Raw genomic sequence first — 24,464 nt, 5'->3', positions numbered from 1 at the left:
GATTCTGAGGGTGATTTGGTTGTTATGAAGAGTCCCTTCTAAGTATTAGTTATTGTCCAAAGCGGAGAACCACTTTAAAATACCCTATCACTGAATCATCAGCCATAATCTCTTCATTGATATGTATGACAGATGGAGAAGCAATTTTCCAAAATTTTAATATTTTGGACTTATCTTGGAGATCTGCTTAACTGAGCTCACAGGATGAAAGTAGAAAGTAGTCCCAGCGGGGTGTGAAGGACGCAGTGACTGATCTGTGTTGTTCCATGCTGTGCATCGTGATTTCACAAATAATTTATTTAATAAGATTACCTGCTGATGGCTCGTCTTACATCTGAAGCTGTGTCCCAAAATAATTAGCTTTACTTAGAGGGATGTAAGTGCTGATCATTACGGAATATTACATCTCGTCATTAATGTCTATTGTACATGTCATTCATTACATTTCTGCTTTAAATTACTGTCAGTTTTGTATGTTGTAACTCTCCGGAGTCAGGGACATTGTATGGCTAACAAGGAACACTATTAAAGAGCATTTTTTACCTTTTCGGTGGCTCTTTCTCAGAGCTTAGCTAGCAGTGTATGGGCTTTGTATAGTTTTATTTTATCTATATAATCATGTAGATTCTCTATAAGAACAGTAATCTAAAGCGTCCCAAAGGGCGACCCGGACACCTGACATACGTGAGGAGCTGGGAGGGTTAAAGTGATGGCTTGTCACGGCGGCACTTACCAAACTCTTTTTCCTGACTAATACACGCAGTCAAGGCCAGAAACTAACTGCAGGCCACCAAAGACACCCCTAGGATAGGGAATGCCATTAAACAGCAGGATGTGGGTAGTAGTTGTCACGGGTGACGCCACCGTTCCTACACACCGGGATGATACTCAGCAGAGAAAAACTTCAGACACAGACAATCTTTGATTACCTCGGGTAATCAAATGGAACGGTTAGGGCCCGGTATAAACCTCGGGTAATCAAATAGAAATGGTTAGGGCCCGGTATAAACTTTACTTTGGCAAACTTGCTAGGCAACAATTACAAAGCAATTTTAGTACAGTCTTTACAGTGCAGTCAAGACAAGAGACTTGAGGTCACGGAGGACACACAGGATGACACCAGTCCTGCAGTCTACGTTATCTGTCAGGAACCGATCCTGAAAGGGGAGCACTCCGGAGGAGGAAAAGCATTAGGGTCACAGACACTCTAACCTGAAGAGCGTACTTCTACGCGGCTCTTGATCCTGGCTCTAGACGGCCGCATAGGAAAACTAGAGAATTTAACTAGTACCTCTGCACTGGCCTTGTCTTACAGAATCACTTACAATTGCTCTCTCATATGTTTAGGCCTCACTCCATTTACATCCACAATTCATACATCATGGGATATCTCTCCTCCGCTTCCATCTTCACCACAAGGAAGCTGAAGGTGCTTCCATGTGGCTCTGTTTGGTGAAAACTCTTGTTACTTCAGAAGATGGAACGCAGGTTGAAGATCAAGACCCTTTCCCGCTCCCAGACACTCCTATTTATACCCTCTCACATACCACATGACATGACAGACTGATACATTTACATGTAGGCAATGGTTTTATTAGAGTTATCCTCTCTAGAGCCGCAGCTGTGCAACACACATACTGGAAATAACAAGATAGCTTTGTACAGTGTATCTACATGAGACAATCATGTATGACATTTATGGAGGGGGCCAAGATGATGTGCTGGGCCACTGCAAACCAATTTATTCAGTGAAGATTTACTCTGTATCCTTGTGGAATCCAAATTGCTATATCTTATGTCTTATGAGCCATACAATGCCCCCTAGGGAAAAAAGTGTGCAAATTAGCTCACCTTCCAGAAAGAAGAAACACTGTTTCACAAGTACCTCCTATTAGAATATAGTAGATATGCTATAAGTCAATATCCCAACTGTCAAGTGAGGAGCTAAAATTGATATGTAAGTTAGTACCTATGTGGTAAGATCAACTGCTATTTATTTTTCTTCGGATCTTGCTTCTTGACTTCTTTTTAGCTGAGCTTTATTGGGAGCTATTTATTAGCATTGTGGAATAGGTTGGCGCTATACAAATAAAGATTATTATTATTATTAGGACCGAGCTGTGATTTGTAACTAGAGTTTAGCTTCAGTGCCTAATCTGTATAGTCTGGGATACACCCCCTGTCTAATCATTGGTTCAGACTGAAGAGGAGGCAGGAGAAGGTCTCATCCAGTGATTGGCTGCAGTGGTCACATGGGTATATGGGCATGTCACTGCTGCAGCTGAGTGAACAAAGACACTAGAGTGCTAGTGATGTAATACTGGGGGCCTAAATAGTTGAGTCTTGATTTTTTTTTTTGTTTGCCGCAGTCCTTGCTTTTGACAGTATTTCTGTATCTCATGGAAATCCCCTTTAAGTCTGGAGCTTCTGTTTTTCTACACCGGTCTGAGACTTAAAAAGAATCTATCATCACCTATGAGCATCATAAGCTAAGTTATGATGCTCCTAGGACAGGTCCCGCGGAGTGCAGGGATGTGCTTTACACACTTAGGGGGCTTCCTGTTCCTGCAGTGTCACCCGTGGAAGTCCATGCATGGACAGTGCAATGGATTCATTTCCAGTGGTGCATTTGGAACCCAAAGTGGTCCTGAAAAGGAATGTACAAAGTGGCCTCATGTTGCAGGTCAGACAAAACCAACAGCAAGTGGTGTAAACACAAGTAGGCAGAGGTCAGCAAATCGTCAGCCACAGCCACATTGGTGGTAGGAGGGGAGAAGCCTATGGAGTGTGCATAGGTCACTGCAGCAAATAGTCTATGAAGCACAGAAAATATACCTCACCAACACTAGCCACAGTCATTACATGACACGATCATGCTATCCAGATGCCAGAGGGGGACAAAAAAGACAGACTGGTGGTGCTCATAGGGGATGACAGGTTCCCTATAAGTGTCTTTATGCTAACAGATGGCCTCTTTCTTCAAGTGTCAAACCAACATTAATAACTATCATTGTATAGTGGAAGCCTCAACGTGCTGCTCAGGAACATATAAAGATTCAAGTAAAATGGTCATTTTCAGTATTTTATACTAAGTTTCACTACATTTTAAAAGTCAATATTCAATGAGGGCAAAGCCTGGTTACTAATTGACCCCGAGCAGACAATACCATCTTAAGAATGTGCACATCTTGTTCAGTACCAAAATTCATCTAGCGAAATCTCATGTTGTGTGTGTGAAACTCCATCTCATACCCTCAGGTAAATTGTCTGACAAACCTCTAGGGATGGTGAGAACCACAGAAACTTGATGAGCCTGCATTTCATTTGGTTGAAAGACGGAGTACCGGAGAGAACTTCTATAAAGACGTGCTAAAAGTCTCATATAAGATATCAACTTGTGAGGGGAATGATTTCTCAATTTGCCCCAGAAACTATGATGAATCTTTCATACCACCTGAATGGCTGCCGAGACTCCAGTTTTAATTTGAGTCAAGAAGCAACAATGTTACATTGTTATAAATAAATGCAGTATTGTTTTCTTGTATTTCCCATGAATTGTAGTAGTTACAGTGGAAACGGTAGACTATAGCATAGAAACACTTATCCCATTGTCTCTATGCCTTATCCTTGCTTAACACATAGCCCAAAGAGTAATTAGATCTATCAAATGCTTATGGTATACGGTGACACTGAAAACACGGGCACTGAGTATTGAGTTAACACAGCTTTACATAGCTGAAATAGATATACATATGTAAATACAAAGGCTCAGCCAATGGTATGATTCATTTTTACTAGGTTTATGAATGATTCATCACAATGGGTCGAAAGGGGTTGTTCATATTTAAGTGGCTGTCCAGAATTAGAAAGACATGGCTGTTTCATTCCAGACAAGTATCTCAGTTCTGTTGAAGTGAATGGGGACGAGCTATAGTAGCCTCACAATCTGTGGGAAGGTTTGGCATTGTTTTTTGGAAGAAAGTAGTCAAGGACAACCCCTGTGTGTATGTTCAGTGAACTTGGCAACCAAAGAGCATACATCAGAGAGGGGCGAAAATTTCAAATACACACCCACCAAAGAACCTCCACAGTGCAGAAGAAAAATGATCCGGACAAGAGGGAGAAGACCCGGACAGGCCCGCAGAAGACCTGGCCAGGTAAAAAAATATCCTTGCCTGCGGGCAGGGTTGGCTCCTAAGTGCCTCAACAATTCATTTAGCGATCGAAAAATGGAACAAGTTAACAACAATCCCTTGATGTAAAAGCATGGAAACAACAGTCGTTCGTAAGCTTTACAGGTTATTTCGAGTGACTATTCAGATGATAGCTAACCCATGTAAAGCCACTCTAAGCAACTCCAAGTAGCTGTATTTAAAGGAGTTTTCCAGGGAGAATACTATTGATGACATATCCTCAGGATAGCTCATTAATAGTTGATTTGCTGGGGTCTGTCGCTCAGGAGCCCGACCGATCAGCTGATTGTGTGCCCGCTGACAGCATCACAAATATATGACAGTCAGAGCCGAAGCCATGGAAGTCTCTTCTCTGACCTCTGTGAAGTGGCTGACGCTTGTAAATGCAAACATGACTCCTATTGATTTCAGGGAAAGATGCACTTGGAGTGCCGGCCACTTCACAGAGGTCGGAGAAGAGACTTTCCCTTCTTCCGCTTCGACCCCTGTGTAATTGCGGTACTGTCAGCGGGCACACAATCAGCTGGTTGGTTGGGGTCCAAAGCGACGAAACCAAGCTGATCAACTATTGATGACCTGTCCTGAGGATATGTCATCAATAGTATTCACCCTGGAAAACTCCTTTAAATACAGCTACTTGGAGTTGCTTAGAGTGGCTTTACATGGGTTAGCTATCATCTGAATAGTCACTCGAAATAACCTGTAAAGCTTACAAACGACTGTTGTTTCCATGCTTTTACATCGAGGGATTGTTGTTAACTTGTTCCATTTTTCGATCGCTAAATGAATTGTTGAGGCACTTAGGAGCCAACCCTGCCCGCGGGCAAGGATATTTTTTTACCTGGCCAGGTCTTCTGCGGGCCTGTCCGGGTCTTCTCCCTCTTGTCCGGATCATTTTTCTTCTGCACTGTGGAGGTTCTTTGGTGGGTGTGTATTTGAAATTTTCGCCCCTCTCTGATGTATGCTCTTTGGTTGCCAAGTTCACTGAACATACACACACATATATATATATACGTTGTTCTTGAGTTAACACTTGCTGCTTTCGTCTCTTGCTGGTTCAACTAGACATTGGGTGCTGTAGCAAGTATATCTTCGAAGACCGAAACCATAGCAGTGCGTGTTCTTTTACAGAGCAGCAGGGACTGTTCAGTAGATGATCACTCGCACGTATTTATGCGTTTTCAGGAACCAATGAGCGTTGGGTTGAATCTTCAAAAAAGGTGGAAGCCAATTAACATTCCAAGGGAGGCACATGCTGAACAAGCGCCCAACTTTCTGTAAAAGTTGTTGGCTAGTCTTTGAAAGACGATTGTTTATTTACACCAGACCATAATTAATCAACCAGTGACTATTTTTAGGTGAGCCGAAAAGAAGTGACTAGTGAACTAATTCTCACTCGTCACCTGGTTTACACAAACAACTATCACTCAATCAACTGTCAAAGAGTCAGACTGCCCCATATATAATCTGCATTAATTCCCTACTCCTTGCTTAAAGGGGTTGTCCCGCGAAAGCAAGTGGGGGTATACACTTCTGTATGGCCATATTAATGTACTTTGTAATATACATCGTGCATTAAATATGAGCCAAACAGAAGTTATTCACTTACCTGTTCCGTTGCTAGCGTCCCCGTCGCCATGGTGCCGTCTAATTTCAGCGTCTAATCTCCCGATTAGACGCGCTTGCGCAGTCTGGTCTTCTCCCTTCTGAATGGGGCCGCTCGTACCGGAGAGCTGCTCCTCGTAGCTCCGCCCCGTCACGTGTGCCGATTCCAGCCAATCAGGAGGCTGGAATCGGCAATGGAACGCACAGAGCCCACGGTGCACCATGGGAGAAGACCTGTGGTCCACCGTGGGTGAAGATCCCGGCGGCCATCTTAGCAAGGTAAGTAAGAAGTCGCCGCAGCGCGGGGATTCTGGTAAGTACTATCCGTTTGTTTTTTTTTACCCCTGCATCGGGTTTGTCTCGCGCCGAACGGGGGGCCTATTGAAGAAAAAAAAAAAACCCGTTTCGGCGCGGGACAACCCCTTTAAACAATCTATTACTCACAACAAATTCTCAACTTCTGCTTTTCACATGCGCTGGGATTATGAGATCTCTTCTCCCCCCTCCTCTTCCCTGTAATATATTCCTTCTATTTATTGCTTTGCTGTTTATCCCATATATTTTCCTCATAATTCTCTGCAGTTTATGAACTCTCTGCCTTTTCTCCAGGTCACTTCTTTTCTTTGCTGAACTTGCAAAAATGTCCTCCTGGCCTAATTTCTCTACTTTATCTCTATTTAACTGGACTTTTTAGCTGTAATCTTTCACACTAAATATTGTTCTCCTCAGCCTCATTACATATATCTCTGAAATTGCTACTGTCAGAGCCCATCACCTTGTGTGTGTAGACGGTGACTGGGGCTGTTCTATCATTATGTAGATTAGATGCAATTTGGTTTTGTATTTTAAGACCGTGCCTCCAAGACATATAGGTATATAAAGGAATAAAGTCATTATCTCTCTAAAGACCATGATGGTGTATTACTATATAAGGCATCAATGTCCACTTGGTCAAGTTCTGACAGCTGCAAATGCCATCCGTTAAAGAGCTGACCATGCGTAAAGTTATGTGCCCCATCTCCTCCTAATGGCTCTGTTTAGTATTATTCTTTTATTTTTTAGAGTTCCCATTACAGTCAATGACCAATAACTAAGCAGAGTTGGCAGGACCCTATGGCATGGCCAAGGAGTAGTTATAGGATATGCAAAGGTAGCAGTTGCACCTTGGCCCTGGAGCCAAAGGAAAGCCCCAAAAGGACTCTAGTGTTATAAATTGCACATGGCAGGTGGGGGCCTTGTTACCGGTTTTGCATTGGAGACCATGAGCTTCAAGGTTCACCTCCGGCAATGGTACTTTCGTACTGTTGTTAGCACTTTTCCCTAAAGTAGTCTTTAATGGGATAATGCATTGCGGTCACATTTGCTCATAGTTCGCAGGTCGAAATGCAACATTGCAATCTTCATGTTGCATGAGCTAACCAGTGTTACTTTGTAGCTGTGAGGGGGTTTTGAGTTTAGGCACAGGGTCTTCCCCTTCAACCAGAGACTCCAAAAAGCCTTTTACAGGGGCAGGGGACTGAGCTAGTACTGGGACCAGGAGGGCTAAGCCAAGCAACTTTAGGGTTACCCCAATGTCCCCCTGTCCACATACTGCAGCAGAGGCGCTAATAGGGACTTGTGTCCTCATACCAGCCAGATTGATATGGGCAAAGGCCAGGTCCAAAAATAATCAAAACTCATGGCAACGTAAAGTAGTCTCCAAGGATAGCTGACATACTAGGCCGGGAGCTGCCATTGCTGTTTTTGAACAATAATTAACTCAAAAAAGAAATAAACGATTCAGTTGCGTCTCCGGATTTCTCTTTTATCAATCATTATGTTGGCACAAACAGGAGTTACATTTTTACATCCACTTCTCCTGTGTAATGGGTTTAGCAACAGTTCTTAGCCAGTAGCCAGGGTTTTCAATCTTGTAGCATAACCTGATGAATCGGCTATCGTCAAGTGGAAGGGAGAGGGAGTGAGGGAGCAGTAGTCAATGAGAGCTCTCTTATACAATTTCCAGCACTGAGGACATTACGCCCATAGGGCAAAAGTTACTGCAACACAGCAGTGCACGAGGACAGACTCCGAAACACGTTGGTCCTCATCCAGCAGCGTAACATCACCTCTCCTTCCAGTTTCTGGTCTGACTTTTTCCTGCTCAGAGAGCCGCTCCCCACTCCCACCCCTCTAAAAGCCACAGTGCCCTCACTTAACAGTAAAACAGAAATATATCAATACAAGAACCATAACTTTAAAGTTGGTCTGCCAGTACCAATGGGCTCTCAAAATTTGCTTAAAATGTGCACTAAGAAGCTCATAATTATATACATAGTAAGCATAGCAATAATACATGTCTTAGTGCTTGCAGACTTCCATTGCACATTTTATGATTGTTAACTTGAAGTTGGGTCCTGTATTGAAATGTGTAACAGTTATCCACTCCCAAAGGTCTCCTAGATATGTCCAAAGCAGTTTGATGGTTGATCTGGATTATTTTCTGGATGTCAAGATTTAGGTGCCATCAGCTTTAGGTGCCATAACATTGGCCATTGGGACTTCACTAAACTGAGTTTTATGCTCAGCCATCTCTCCAGTTTTTCCCGATGATAAGCCAGTGCTACTGGGATTTCAACTCTAGTAGATAGAAGAAACACAAGGTTTACTTTACAGCAGTCTAAAGATTCAGTAATTGTATAGCACTGATCTTTTCTAGCGCTCATACTTGTTTTTTTTCCCTTTACCTTGACTTATGATTCTGTTTCTGTTGTAGGTGGGTGCACGTTTGAAGAACATTACAACAGCTGTGGTTACAGTGTGGCTCTTGGTACTAATGGGTTTACGTGGGAGCAGGTCAACACATGGGAGAAGCCCCCATTGGACGGCACTGTTCCAACAGGTGATATTTGCCAAGCAAATCCCAAAATAACCCTTTATGTGCCCTCTGAGTCTTCTTATTCCTACAGCACCACTACTTTATTTATTTTATGTTCATCACATTCATCGCCCACTAATTTTCTTCTCCGTTATTAATATTTTGTGTTCCCTATTCTTTCTACCTAGGATCATTCATGCTGGTTAACAGCACAGGCTTTGCCACTGGACAGAAAGCGCATCTACTCCTCCCTGTGCTTAAGGAGAATGATACTCACTGTATTGACTTCCATTACCACATGTCTGGCCGCACCAGCCCTGGTTCTTTGAACGTCTATGTAAAAGTGAATGGTGGACCACAAGGAAATCCAGTGTGGAACGTATCTGGAGTGGTGACAGAAGGCTGGGTACGAGCAGAGCTGGCAATTAGCACTTTCTGGCCCAACTCTTACCAGGTAAGTGATATAGTCACAGCAAAACTTGTGATCACTTTCATGGCTCATAACTGTTAACAATTCATTCACAAGTAGCATATGGAAAAACATGAACAAATATACAAATGTGAATACAAAGCTGTCAAGCTCTTGATTAGTACATCTTGGATCTAAGTAATTGTGTTCCAACCAAGACATACCACTATTGTTACACTATAGAGTAGGTTGAGATAGTGCATCATCTACAGGTTGGCGGTGTTGGCCTGCACCATATGTTCAGAACAAGTATGATCCATCGGTATGATCCAAGTATGATCCATCTTCGGCTGGGAATCTGTTTTCCTGATCTGTGCGGAAAGCAGGAAATGGGAATCCCCACAGCCGAACGGGTCCATCCTATGACGGACTTGAACAGCATCGAATGGACCCCATTACAGTCAATAGGGTCCGTTTGGTTTCCGCTTAGCTGTCCGGTATTTTACCGGAAGAAAAAGCTCTTTTTCTTCTGGTATTTTTTTCCGGATCTACGACAGAAGGAGGTTCCAATGCGGATGTGAAGGCAGCCTTACAACACAGAGTGAATTCAAATGAGTATTAACAACTAGTATTAATAGAACTGATGTGACTGGTAGAGTGCAGGCCATGAATGCATGCAATGTTCCGGTTTAGCACGGTACAATAATCCTCATTGCCACCTCCCCAGCTTTATACAGACACTCTGTTGACATTTGCTGATAGTTTGTATAATTTGTTCTCTGCTTTTTTACACATGTTCTGAACATTGGCATTTACACAGTGCTGTTTCATATAGGACCTGCTTCTAACAAGTGCGCCGGTGTAATTACTGTTACACATGAAGTGCTTTACTTTGTTTCAATTGACCTTCAACATCTAGATGTTTTCTTTTCTGTGATACATTTCAAGTTAAATGAACATCCATAAGTAGATAAAGCAGAAGCAGTGGTAAAGCAGATTCATCTGTTTATAGAGGAAGTGTAGAAACTACACATAGTTTTAGTTTGCAAATTGATAATTTATTTCCACTGAATTCTATAGTGCTTTGTGGGTACTGTTGTACCTAGTCACCACCGGAGGCTAGGGGTTTGACAGGGATTAGATGAAGGAACGCCCCTATCAGGCCTCTAGCTCCCAATTGGCTGGCGATCCAGCACAGCTTAGTGCCCGAGAGCAGTGTGGAAGGAGTTTGTGCTGGTATGGAGGGTTAGGGTTAGTTTAACAGTTAGGCTTACATTAGTAGCTGTAAATTCTTCAATGTGAGTACCAGCCGGCATTAACATGGAAGCATTTGCACCTATTAATTTAAACCCTACAGTTAAACTAACCCCAACCCTAGCTCTCCATTCCAGCCAAAAGTCATTGGACACTGCTAGGACCTTCACGCCTATGTCCTGCAGTACAAAAAACAGCCCCCCATCTCTCGCCGCAGCTGCCGCCAATGCTAGGACCTTGCTGCCCGTGTCCTCTGCTGTCACAACCCCAGTGCTCCGTCCCCCGCCGCCGGCAGGACCTTGCCACCCGGCTCACCTGATGTCCCCTGCACCTTGAAGTCCCCCCTTCCCCGCGGCTGTTTGCAGCAGAACAGCCGAGGCCGAAAGAGGAGAGAGCAGGAGACAATGGCAGAAAGGGGAGAGAGCAGGAGTCGATTCCTCAGCATCGGGGTTACTCACTGAAGCCAGCAGGGAACATTCTCAGCAGCCCAGCAGAAGACACAGCAGTAGAGGGGTGAGCCAATGAAGACACAGCAGCGGAGGAGTGAGCCAATCAGCCACTGGGGGCATGACCTGGCTGTCAAGCTTCCTAACAATTAGCTACACCCACCACACTCCTCTAGGAACTTCACACAACACAGCAAGATGCCACAGTGCCCCGGTTGAGAATCACTGGCCTAATCTATCATTGCACTTATGTGTTAAGTCCAAGCCAGATGTGGATGTAAACATACACAAAAAGTACAAACATGGATAACATAAATTAGTATATAAGGAAACTAAAAGGTGGGGAAACAGGGAATCTGGCCCTAACCAACTAATGTGAGGAGACCCTATCTAAAAGTGGAGCGCTCGCCCTGATGAGGGTAACCCCATGTCAGAAACTTGGGGTGCCCCTGACTTTCCCTAGTTGGTAAAATGAAATGGTAGTTGTTACACAAGTATGAGAAATGTTAGATGTTACACAGGTATATGAACCACTAATGTGCAGGAGAAAAGATGTAACAACACTCCAGATAAAAAGATCACCAAGCAGACATATCTGAGATGCAGGACTAAACCATAAGCCTCTGACTGGACCAAAAACAACTTCAGATAGATAGTATAACTGGTGTCCTCTGTGAGGAGGAGTCTGAATAAATGTGTACATATTAATAACAGCGATCATGTAAAGCAAGAAAAAAGTGCAAAAAAAAAAAGAAAAGTTAAAAAAGTTTAAGTTTCATCTCCCCTCACGGATCATATCCATGAGTAGAGATAAAATTATGTACCTAGGGCCCCTGAATTTATCCACAGACTTTACTCCGGCTTCTGCACACGCGCCCATCACCAAAATGGTAGACGCATGCAGAAAAGCAGCGGATTGCCAGGATAATTTGAAATCTCCCTGCTCTTGGCTACCAAACATAGCCGAGAGCCTGGAGATTTCATGGGCAGACGCAGTACGCGGTCCTTGGTCACATGATCACCGTTATGCAATGGATAACGGCGATCATGTAAAAGTTAAAAAAAGTTAAAGTTTCACCTCCTGTCACAGATCTGAGCCACGAGGGGAGGTGAAATTACTTATCTAAGGCCGCCGACAATGTCCCCTGACAGGATCTTTTCCCACGGACTTTTCCATAGCCTCAGCGCATTCACCCATCGTCAAAATGGTGGACGGAAGTGCAGAGGCTGAGGAGGGCCAGGGAAATGTAAAATCTCTTTGCTCCTGGCAACTAAAGGTAGCCGAGAGCCTGGAGCAGTGACTGAGTGTCGCAGTGAGCAGTTCCCAGTCACATGATCGCCATTATCCAATGGATAACCATGATCACGTAAAAGTTAAAAAATAGTTGAAGTTTAATGCTCCTTTCAGTTTGGGCCCCGTTGGGCATACGATCATATGATTAGGGCCACAATGGGTATGTTTCTGAACACAGGACAAACAGGGGTATACATTTTAGGGTGCGAATCATCATTTTCATGTGCACTATAGTCAAAAAATAGGTCTATAAAATGACGGAGTTATTCTATGTTAACCCTTTCCAGTCCAATTTGTATCCTGGTTTTCCTAGGGGGCTTACTCTTTTTTTGCCGTTATACAATGGCGCTATCTGCTGGCTAAAGCCAGTACTGCATGAGATGACACGTTGGATAGGCTCCGACAGCAGATAGGCTAGCAATATACAATAAGAGAACCCAGATGGATGTCTACCAACATCGGAGCTGTACAGCCTTAGATCATAATGTCTTAACATGTCAGACAGTGGATTGGAAAGGGTTAAAGTGACGCGTCATATTTTCAGAATTTGGCCTAACAGGCCAAACAGGCTCACTAAGGGGCTCAGCTAAAGTTTCTTGAATCTGAAGGCACCATAGAAATGCCTTTTATGGCAATTGTAGAACAGTCCTGCTAAAATCGGACTGTTGTGTTCTTGATTACCTTAATCACTAAGGTTTCTAAATCAAGCAATCCGAAAATGACTCACGTACCCCAGACCTATTTCCCCTTAATGTATCTGTTCATGGTGGAATAGATTGATTATAGACCTTTTTTCTATCATGGTAATATTGTATCATAGCTTTTAGAAACTTGCAAAAGTTCACTCTAACAAGAGGCTACATTCAATTATACAAGCAGCTGGTGCTTAGCAATGATGTTACATTTCCATTTGCAGCCCTACCCACGTTAATTTTGTAAGCCAACAAGGGAAATAAACATGTTAACTGAGTAAAGCAAGCCGCTATATAATATACTCTGTATTGCTAACTGTTAAATTACAAATATGCTAGACTATTGCCCCAAGAGGATGAATTGTTTAAAACTTTGTCCTAGAAAATCAATTGTTGTTCTAATGCGGAAAAATCCCTTTGTACATCACATTCACTAATCTACACAAGTGAACGGATATAGTAACCATCTAAAGAATATGCACATGTATACATATACATACATTCTATGTATATAGCTTCCACCTTGTCCACCCCGGAGCTTGCTCCTGACAAAGTGCAAAAGTGCAGTCGCCTATGACAATCAATTGGCAATTAGTGTTGATGTATCCAAGTAGACAGCGAAAGTGAATGTTTGATTGGCTTCTACGGGTTTCTGCACAGCTGTGTCAGTGTTAGATGATATGTCTCATTAAGTGGGATTAAATCACTTTAATTTAGGATATAGTTGCTAGCAAAGTATAGAGATGTGAACAGCTGCCTGGCCTGTCACTACACAATATTTAATAGTCGAAATTTCTGCACCTTGTAGACAAGAACATTTTTTGTACAAAATCCGTCTTAATGAATATTTAGCTACATTAGTAAAGAAGCACTGCTAGTATACAGGATATTGACATCCACCATAAGTATTGCTGGACACAAGCATCCCATTGTGAAGATAGCTGCCAGTCACTAATGCTCGGTAAGTTGATACAAGTTTTTTCTCTTTCGACGATGTGGAAGAGAGTAGGGGGCATAATTATAGGGGATGCAGCTGCACCGAGCCCAGGAGCCTTAGGGGGCCCATTAGGCCTCTCTTCTCCATAAAGGGGGCCCAGTACTATGCATAAAGCATTATACTTGGGGGCCCTGTAACAGGTTTTGCACTGGGGCCCTGAATCTTCAAGTTACGTCTCTGGGTATGGGTACAGATGCAGGGGGGCCCAAATAAACTTTTGCACCTGGGCCCCTGAGCCTTTAGTTACACCTCTGAGGGCAGGTACCACTATGGGACTGATAGTCTCATTTTAGAGTATTTCCATATAAAGGTTTCTCACCTTAAAATATTAATGGCTCACAATTTCAAGAAAAAGTAAGTGAACCCTATGAAATGATCTGGATTTCTGCATTGATCACCATTCAGATGTGGTCTTATTGTTATGTAAACTATAGACAAACACAATATCACTAATGACATACAGACAGTTGTACCATTTATGCCTTTTATTGACAATCAATAAAGAACCTCAGTACAGGTAGAAATGAACTTTTAAACTTAATAACCTGTAGATCCCTCCTTATCCCCTTCGCCAAACGTTCCCTGTAGCTGCATTTAAGATTCGCTTAATGTTGAGGAGACATTTTCCACCATTCCTGCAAATGTGTTTCAGATCAAAATTTCTGGGATGCCTTGTAAGCACAGCCCTCTTCAGGTCTTGCCCCAGCATCTCAATGTCCATACTACTGTTATGGAAAGCCAGTTGCAACTTGGGATCAGGTTCAGGGTGACGTCATGACATTAGCCTTGGCCCATGTGATCCCGGGGCTGGAACATGTGCCCTGTCATTTGGTGCTGTGCGCCGACATGAACATTGCTCTCTCCTTTGCAACCAACTCCTCCATGGTCATCAACTAATTAACTTCCTGTATCCACCATTGTCGGGATTTTTTGCGTTTTTTCAATATCTAGGTATAACTGTGTGTGCGGCTGTTAAAAAGAAACACAGCAGGTCTTTCATGACAGCCGACACTGAACCAGGTTGCATAGACAGATAAGAACTGCCTCCATTTTAGAAACTAGCCCCCTAGGGATTTCATTGAGGGGTGTAGTGAATGTTTTGACCTCACAGGTGTTTTATTAATTTTTATAACATTTTATTTTGAAAAGAAAAAAATTCCAATTTTTCCAGTAATATGTTAGTTTAGCCCCAAACTTTCAATTATTGCCAGGGGCAATAGGATAAAATCACTCCACGATATGTTACCCAATTTCCCTTAAAACATTGGGGGTGCCACATATGTGGATGTGAACTGTTGTTTGGGCACATGGGAGGGCTCAGAAGGGAAGGAGCGGCATGGGGCTTCATGTATAATCTATAAGGAGTACATCAAGGTAAAACATATATCTGTGGTTCAACGTGACAGGTACTATACATGTGGCCTCGCTTCTAGAAGTACTGCGCTTCTTCCCATTCCTGGTCCCCAAACATAAGGACCTTGGTGACTTCCTACTGGAATTCAAGAAAGGTGCCCCTCTGGCCTGCACCTTGATATAGCACATAGGCATTATACAGTCCCATCTGTACGATGTGCATGGCCAATTTTTTATTACACACCCTTGTTTTTTCATGGCATTGTACGGCCCAAGTACTTGATCAGCCAGGTCAACCTCTCCCATGTTGCTATGTAGTCAAGGATGCAGTCTGTCTTGGGGGTCTCTGTATTGGTACCTCCTACTGGATAGAGGGTACTGCTATGGCCATGTATTGTGTTCATAATAAAAAAACAAACCAATTTTGTGTTGATTTAAACTACAGTATTCTTTGTGTATACAGCTCCTATGCAGACCTATGTGTCTCCATTACTGTTGAGCAAACCTAAAACGTACAACCGTTTCAGGTGGAACTTTGCTAAAAGTTTGGTTGTGCATGAGCCTGAACTTCAGGCGGTTTGTTTTAGCTGCACCTACTAAAATTCCTCTTTTCCTTCTTTTTACTTCCTTTCCTATTTCCCTTCTTTTTATTTTTACTTTTTCTTTCTTCTGTCATTCTTTTTCTTTATTAACTTTGTCTTTAAGACAACTTAAAAGTACTTAGATACACTAGTAGGTGATGTAAGAGTCTTATACATGACTTTTATAGTTCTTAGTGTTAAACACCAGATTTATGGGTATTGGTAAAGTTCTTGTTTGGGTCACACTAATTTAGACCGAACCAATCTTTTTGCCCAATTTTGTCAAACTGTCCAAACTGAACCTTTGAAAAGTTGGCTCATCGCTAGTCTCCATTGATTCAGACTACAAACAGTCTATGCATGTGTTACTCTGCTCCAACTGCCCCTCTTCTACTATCTGAAGGAGAGGTCAGATATGTAAGAAATGCTGGAAATGGAACTGAACTGCATCTTTTGGCTGAAAGCTTAAAATGACACTATCACTGAGCGAGAACAGAGAAAAGGGAAAAAATCCTACTTATATTTAGTGATCTCATCATTTGATATATTACATGATGTATTGCTTGAAAATTGGTTCTCTGTGCGTCTGGTATTGGAATGAGTGATGGCAATAAGTTATAAGGTGCAAACTTTCTCAAAGTCACATTGATGTCATCAATACCTACTGAGGTCTCAGAATACATTTTAATGGACATTGGTGCTACATGTGGATTCCAATTTGAGCAGCACTGTGGAGATTACAAACTATCAACTTTCTTTTGCAGATTATATTTGAAGCTGTCTCTGTCAAAGACCATCCAGGATATATTGCTGTGGATGAAGTTCGTGTTCTGGCACACCCATGCCGTAAGTATATTCGACAGACATGATGCGCTCTAATAACAGCTATATAATTTTGACCTATGCTTTGTTTATTTTAGACTTTTTTATTTTTTTCCTGTGCCTATCATTAGAACAAGAAAATCACAATCCCTCTGTTATGTCTTACCTGGATGTATTGGTTGCATCCTAAGGGTTCAGTCAGATGAGTGATTGTTTTTGTGCACCTATGTGCACAAAAAAATGCGCTGCACGGATGTGCAAAATGCGCCTGATCTAAGCTCTGTGTCTATTGCTTTCAATGGGACCGTTGCTGCTTCTGTCCTACTGAAAGCAATGGGATGCAGGCAACCCCTGCAGTGATTTTCGGGGAAGGGCTTGAAATATAAGTCCTTCCCTGAAAATCATCCCTAGCTGCTGGAAAAAAAATATATATATACAGCACCTCTCCACCACTGTGCAGCTCTGGCACGTCTTCTCCCTGGCTCCCTGACACTATTCTGAAGCACTTTCTCTTGGCTGGGGATTTAAAAATCCCCGCCTCCAGAAAGCGTTGGGTCTGATTGGCTGAGCGCTCAGCGAATCACAGGCAGCGCTCAGCCATTCATTGAATGACAGCTGACCACTGCCTGTGATTGGTCACAGTGCTCAGCTGATCAGAGGCAGAGATGTTGTGTGCAGTACATGGCCATGTAGTGTCGCCTGACTGCAACCCCAGGAGCAGGTGAGCAGTGGCGACGCACGGTGATAATAATAAACCTCAATGTACAGGGGTATAGATGTTCAAATCACCTTAGATAAACACTAGAAATGAGCGAGCATATTCGCTAAGGACAATTACTCGAGCGAGCATTGCCCTTAGCGAGTACCTGCCCGCTCGGAAGAAAAGATTCGGCTGCCTGCGCGGGTGAGCGGTGAGTTGAGGGAGCGAGCAGGTGGGAGTGGGGGGGAGAGATAGAGAGAGAGAGATCTCCCCTCCGTTCCTCCCCGCTCTCCACCGCCGCTCCCTGCCCTCCCGCCGGAAGCCGAATCTTTTCATCCGCGTGGGCAGGTACTCGCTAAGGACAATGCTCACTCGAGTAATTGTCCTTAGCGAGTATGCTCGCTCATCTCTAATAAAGACATGAACAACCAACAGATATACTTTAACTGAAGCTTTACAGAGGACAACTATAGAATAGTCGTTCAAAATAGTCACTAATTTGTACAAATGACTGTGTGATTACACGGAGTGATTGCAGTTCATTTTTGCAATCACTATACCAGTTGTTGGGAGCATTCTTATGGGCCGAAATATCACTTATCAACTATTTGGAAGCTTTGGCGGTGTGTATTTGAAATTTCAACCAATCCCCAATGCACACATGCATAAATACGTGTAAACAGTCTTCGAGTAAATACTCACTACTGCAAGAGGCTGCAACACTAAACTTTGCATTGAAGGCCAAATTAGCGAGCGACCACCAGAGCAAGAGTATCTTCAAAGACCAAAACCAGCCAGGGACCATAGCAGCAAGTGCTTTTATGAAAACCAGCAGGGACTGTTCAGTCAAGGATCTCTTATAAGTATTTATGTGAACCAGTGAACGTTAAGTGGGAGGGCAAAATGCTCAAAAATAGGCGGATCTTCCTGCAAAGTTGTTGGCTGGTCATTGAAAGACAAGGATTACCTATTTACAACAGACCAGAGACGTAACTTGAAGCTGCTGGGCCCCAATGTAAAACCTGTAATAGGGCCCCCAACTATAATGCTTTATTCATAGTACTGGGCTCCCTATATGGAGAAGAGAGGCTTTATGGGCCCCCTAAGGCTCGTGGGTCCGGGTGAAATCGCATCCCCTGCATCCCCTATAGTTACACCAGTGCAACAGACAATAATTAATCAACAGCGACTATTTTTAGATGAGCTGAAATGAGGCAACTAAATTCTTGCTCATCACCCAGTTAGTGACCATGTTGAACGATTATTTGGGTGATAGTTGCATCGTGTAAAGCTATCCTATGTGGGTGAACTTTTTCTAGTTTGATATTAGGAGTTATCTTCGTGTTGTCCCTCTTCCCTTTCACAGCACAGATTGGGGCAGAAATACTGCCGCTGCATCCCCTCCTCCTCCTCCCTATTTTTCCCAGATAATAAGACCTACCCTGATAATAAGCCCTACCCCAATTTTCGGGGAAGGCTTGAAATATAAGCTCTCCCCAAAAATAAGCCCCAGCTAACCTACATGGAAAAAAAAACATCAATACTCACCTGGTCCACGGTGTCACAAGTGCCTCTTGATGGTCTGCAGCGGCGCTGCGGCAAGCTGCAGTGTCCTCTGCTCTGACATCTCAGCTTCTTTCTGATAATGGGGCTTTGAATACCCTGCCTCTAGCGAAGCGAGCGCTGTGATTGGATCAAGCACCAGCCAATCACAGACTGTGCTTGATCATTCACAGCATTCAGTGAATGACATCACTGAATGGCTGTGATTGGCTCATCGAGTGCCGGCTGTGATTGGCTGGCGCTCGATGCAATCACACTGTTTGCTTTACTGGAAGCGGAGTATTCAAAGCCCCGTTTACCAGAAAGAAACTGATATGTTAGCGCAGAGGACACTGCAGCTTGCCGCAGCGCCGCCGGAGACCATTGCCGCGGACCAGGTGAGTAAAAGCCCAAACCCGCGAAAAATAAGACACTGCCTCTTTTAGGTCAAAAATTAATATAAGACAGTGTCTTACTTTCGGGGAAACATGGTAGTAATTATTATATTATGTTAGATGGATTTTTTGGAGACTCAGATTTTACAGCTAGCCTGTAGGTAAGTATAGTTGAACTACAGGCTGTTGAAAATCCAAGAAGATGCCACTTTGCCATGATAAGAAATATTACAGACACCTATTTTCAGTGTAGTACTGATTTATGCAAAGAAAGTTATAACAATGGGCATAAAGTTTGGAGTATTTCATCGTGTTCCAATCTAGCTCAAACTTTTGCTGCTTCATAGCCACCATGTAATACAACATCCTGAACACATCATTATCTTCCATCTAATTGTCCTTTATACTCGTGCTCAACTGTCTATAAATACTACACACTTCTCTGTTTTTCGTTCCCTGCTGAATATCACGCTGTGTTCTGTCTCCTGCTAATTTAAATCCTGCTTTATGTTTTCTTACATTTTATACCCTTAATATTTGAACTGATTCATCTCCTCCGTTCAACAAATACCGCATTGAGGTATGATTATAAAGAATATCTGATACTGTAGGGGGGCGCAGACATCAGAAAGCAATTAACTGACAGTTTGCCCTAGTGAAAGTTAATACGCAGTAAGGGTTAAGCATAATCTAGCACTGCCATGGGGTTTTTTTTCAGTAAGGTATAAGCAGAATGTAGCAATGCCGTTTTTTCTCTATTCCAACATATTTTTGCTGCCTTTTAGATTACTAGTTCTTGTTTTGTCTTTTACATGAAGAATAGGTAGAATAGGAGAGACAATTGTCCTGGAGTAAGGCATAAAGTATAGAGGTAAGGTCTAACCAGTAAGCAGGGGTGGGAATGCAAAGAATAAGCAGGGGCGTGGCTGTAGGAGGTGCAGGGTTAGCAACCACTTCAGGGTCCTAAGGCACCCATATTATAACTGGTACTAGTGAGTCCTACTATAGATGTTATGCAAGAGCTTCAAGTAAGTGTCAGTCATTAAATCCTTCTTATTAGGTAAGAACTCAACAACAATAACTTCATAGTCCATGTGGAGGTCTAAGTCACCATTTTGCAGTCTTGCTCTCACTTCTTTACCTGCCTGTTTCAGAAAAGTAGCATTTCAAATATCTATATAGGTTAGGCAAGTAGCTTAAAGGGGTATTCCAGTTATGCAAAGCTGTTCTCAAATGAATGATTAACCCTTTCCAATCCAATTTGTATCCTGGTTTTTCTAGGGGCCTTACTCTTTTTCTGCCTTAATACAATGGCGCTATATGCTGGCTAAAGCCAGTACTGCATGAGGTGACATGTTGGATAGGCTCCTACAGCAGAGACGCTGGCAATATACAGTAGGAGAACCCTGACGGACGTCTTCCAACATCGGAGCTGTACAGCCTTAAATCATAATGTCTTCAGAGGTCAGACAGTGGATTGGAAAGGGTTAAACCTATTAAGGTTTGCAGTGTGGTTCTGCTTTGGATTTTGTGTCTGTAGCTCTGAAAACCATTACCTTCTTATGGCACTTCAGTTTTTATTCCCAGGTTGCCCTGGATATGCCCTGTTGGTATTCCAGCTCTACAAGACGACCTTGCTGAGTAAGAACAACCAGGGACAGCTTTTTTTCTTTTCAGCTTTCGGGACCATATTGTTGACCAATAGCAGCACTTAGTGGGAACATGCATAGAAAGGAAGTAAAAAGTAGGGAACTATGGGAAATGTATTTTCAAACTGCATGTGAGCAAGAGTGCAGTGGCCATCTTGGAAAGTAGCGATGTGGGGAAATGTCATAAAGGAGGGACAGGATAAGAAGGTAATGGCTGGGGGATTTTTACCCATAACCAGCTGTGCATAAACATGGTGCAAAAACTTTTCATGTTTGGAATTTTTGAAAATTCACTTCACAACCGGAATATCCCTTTAAGATTCACTGTGGGAATACAATTGATTTCACTATTTGGTTGTAACTTTTACTGAATGAGTCACATATGTTGTGCACTGTAGGTATGCATGTCTGAAAAATCTCCCAACATATACACTCCCAAATGCACTTTTTTATACAGCTATATACAAAAAAATTCAGGGTGGAGTCAAAAATACAAATCCAGTGCTATATCTCATTACTGGTGTGCTATATTGAAATAACAATAGTGTATATGTATAGGAAGGCATAGATATGCTACACCATGGTATGGTGCATTGGCTCCTGGGGGCCCCAGAACAGGAATTTCAATTTTGTTTTGTAGCTCCTATAAAAGATAAAGAGTAAAACCCAATTGCAAAGCTGAAGAGTAGCATATGAGAAGCAGAAATCCACTTTCATGTCATTCCAAGTCCTATGACTAAAGTAAGGAAAATGTATTGGAAGTGGCCTCCTTCTACTACAATAGGCACAGATCATCCACGAAGTCATCCATCGTCATCTGCAGGAGATTCAGTTACCAATCCATGTTGAAAGTCCTTGGAATGAACACAAGTCCAATGAGGCGATCGTGCCAAATCCAACCCACATGTCCATGCTGAAATCTGCATTGTCTTCTGATTGGGTTGTGCTTTTACTAGTAATTTGCATTGCATCTGCACTGAACCAGCACTTTGCCATTCACTAACACTGTCCCGCAATGATAGCGTCAACCCTGGACTGCACTGTCAAATGGCTCTGTGCATGTATTGTAGCAGAAAAAGACTACTTTCAATGCACTTTCCTTACTTCAGTCATAGCAGCGGTCCCACGGGACTTAGAGAGACGCGGAAAGCGGATTTCTGCTTCTCACATGCCACTCTTCAACCTTGCAATTGGGTTTTACTCTCTATTGCTGGACCGGTCTTTTTGACTATACCCTGTATACCAGTGTATGCTTTAATAGCATCTATTGCAGGCTTACATATAGTCACACAGTTGCATACGTCTGTTCATACGTTCAGAAGGATCGGTAAACACTAGAGATAAGCGAATCTACTCGTTTCGAGTAATTACTCGATCGAGCACTGCGATTTTCGAGTACTTCAGTACTCGGGTGAAAAGATTCGGGGGTTGCCGGGGGGCGGGGGGAGGCGTGGCGGCACGGGGGGTAGCAGCGGGGAACAGGGGGGAGCCCTCTCTCTCTCCCTCTCCCCCCCACTCCCCGCTGCAACCCCCCACTCACCCACGGCGCCCCCCGAATCTTTTCGCCCGAGTACGGAAGTACTCGAAAATCGCGGTGCTCGGGCGAAAAAGGGGCGTGGCCGAGTAGGCTCGCTCATCTCTAGTAAACACCAAACCCAATGTGAGTTTGGCCAAAGACATATAGACATTTCACACTTGAAAACCTTGAGTTAGAGATCTGCCGTAATAGAATGGAAAGCACAGGAAGGCAGTTTAGGGGAGCAAACATAAATGATCAAGTTGCTATATCATAGTCCTCAGTGAGTTAACTCCAAAAAAATGATGTCATGCAGTCCTCTGTTAGGCAGCTTCTCTCATTATTTTCATGTTTCAGTCTCATGAAGTAAGATTCAGTGTCTTAATAAGACGGCAGCGATGCAGCGGCATCTATTAGGGCCCTGGGAGAGGGGATTTCTCAGCATTGGAAAACCCTTCATTCTAAAGGATATGTGTGATACACAAGCTTATCGCCGCCATGGTTGGGACTCGGAGACTTATAATAATAGTTTGCTCCAACAGTGGAGACAGATTTACAGACCTAATCTAGGCATGTTTGTGCGCGAGCTGTTGAAAGCAGAAGTCCCTTGTGCCTGTTTATTACTAAAAGTTGAAAGATACAAATCTTGTTGTCTGTGTTCTTGCAAGCATAAGGGCCATGTACCATTTTCCAGGGCTTGAAACAAGAGAGCGTAACATTTTCTATTATATTAGGGAAAAGAGATTTTAAAAGTCGAAGACAGAACTTTTAGGGAAATATAGGTCAGTATAGCATGAAGATATTATATGTAGAGTCCTAATGTCCATGCATTAGGAATAGATCATGGATATAGTATGTAGATCTACATGCTACAGTGCACGCATCGGGCATGTATCACCAAATCCACCAAGAGTTCACGTTGTTTAATAGAAGTAACTATCTCGTGGCATTAAATGGAATAGTGCCACGCTGGAATAGACATGACATAAGAGGTCAATCTGTTGAAGTGTGGCGTAATAGCAGATACCATTCAATATGCTGGATTACAACTATCCAAAAGTTTACATTATTAATCGAATTTCACAAAACCTGATTTTTATGTAAAGGTGTCCCTATTCCTTCAGTGCTCGTTTGGTTGAAAACTATTTCTCCCAGCTTCCCCATTCACATGCATGTTCGGTTCAGCTGAGAACTCATGTGTTTTCAATGGTGTGGAAGGTAAGTCGCTGCCAAACACATCTGTCGGCAGCTTTACTCCAGGGAAAACAAAATGATTGGGTGTTAAAATGTAACATGCCCAATTCTTTTCCCTGACATCATCTGTCAGGAGAGTGAGGATGCCTCCATACACATACAATAGTCAGAAATAACCATGAAAATCTGACTTTTCCCTAATGTGTATGAGAACCTTTAAGGGACTGTCCAGTTGAAAATCATGAATGGCCTAACCACAGGATTAGCCATCAATAGTAGATTGCCTGTCACCCAGAATCTACACTGATTGCCAGGCTGGTACACTCAGCTGATTTTTGCAGGAAGCAGACAGCTCCGTTCTCGCTGCAGTGGCCAGGCTTAGTATTACATGCAAAGTTTCCATTCACTTCAATTTCTGCAGTACCAAGCTTGGCCACTACAATCGGAACAGAGCTGTCTGCATCCTGCAGAAATCAGCTCAGTGCATGAGCACACTAGCCCAGAGAAAAGTTGATTGTCAAAGGTTCTGGGTGACAAACCCCCTTCAATCTACTACTGATGGCCTATTCTGTGGATAAGCCATCAATAGTTTACAACTGAACAATACCTTTACGGTTACAGCTTCAACAAACTCAGCAGTACATACAAGGTGAGGCACAGAAAAGTAGACTGTCTCTGACAATACTGCAACAGGAAGAACAAGCAAGTGGATTGTTTTATTTCAAAGCTTTATTGATTTACTCATGTTACAACAGATGCTGAAAGTGGCCCCCTTTCACTTCTATGTACCTCTGGGTACTTCGCGGCATGTTGGCTGATACTGCCTGCAGCTCTTCAACGCTGATGCAGTGAATAGTATTTGTAGTGTTATCCTTGAGTTCATCCAGGGTATGCAGATTATTACCATACACTTTCTGATTTAAATTCCCCACAGATAAAAATCACACATGGTCAACTCCAAGGAA

The 24,464-nt window shown here is 42.9% G+C and overlaps 1 protein-coding gene across 7 annotated transcripts in view; it reads left to right on the top strand.

Moving 5' to 3' along the window:
- The window catches only part of PTPRT (protein tyrosine phosphatase receptor type T), a 325,072-nt gene that overhangs the window by 154,672 nt on the left and 145,936 nt on the right, over positions 1–24,464 (top strand). For all 7 annotated transcript variants that reach the window (XM_066586082.1, XM_066586080.1, XM_066586079.1 and 4 more), the window contains exons 2-4: positions 8,554–8,679; positions 8,844–9,109; positions 16,446–16,527. In XM_066586082.1, the coding sequence (XP_066442179.1) occupies positions 8,554–8,679; positions 8,844–9,109; positions 16,446–16,527 (474 nt within the window). The remainder of the gene's footprint in view (positions 1–8,553; positions 8,680–8,843; positions 9,110–16,445; positions 16,528–24,464) is intronic.

The sequence above is a fragment of the Eleutherodactylus coqui genome, chromosome 13 (assembly GCF_035609145.1).
Source record: "Eleutherodactylus coqui strain aEleCoq1 chromosome 13, aEleCoq1.hap1, whole genome shotgun sequence".
NCBI classification, from domain to species: Eukaryota; Metazoa; Chordata; class Amphibia; order Anura; family Eleutherodactylidae; genus Eleutherodactylus; species Eleutherodactylus coqui.
Note: the sequence above shows the minus strand (reverse complement) of the source record. Positions and strands in the feature narration are given on the sequence as shown.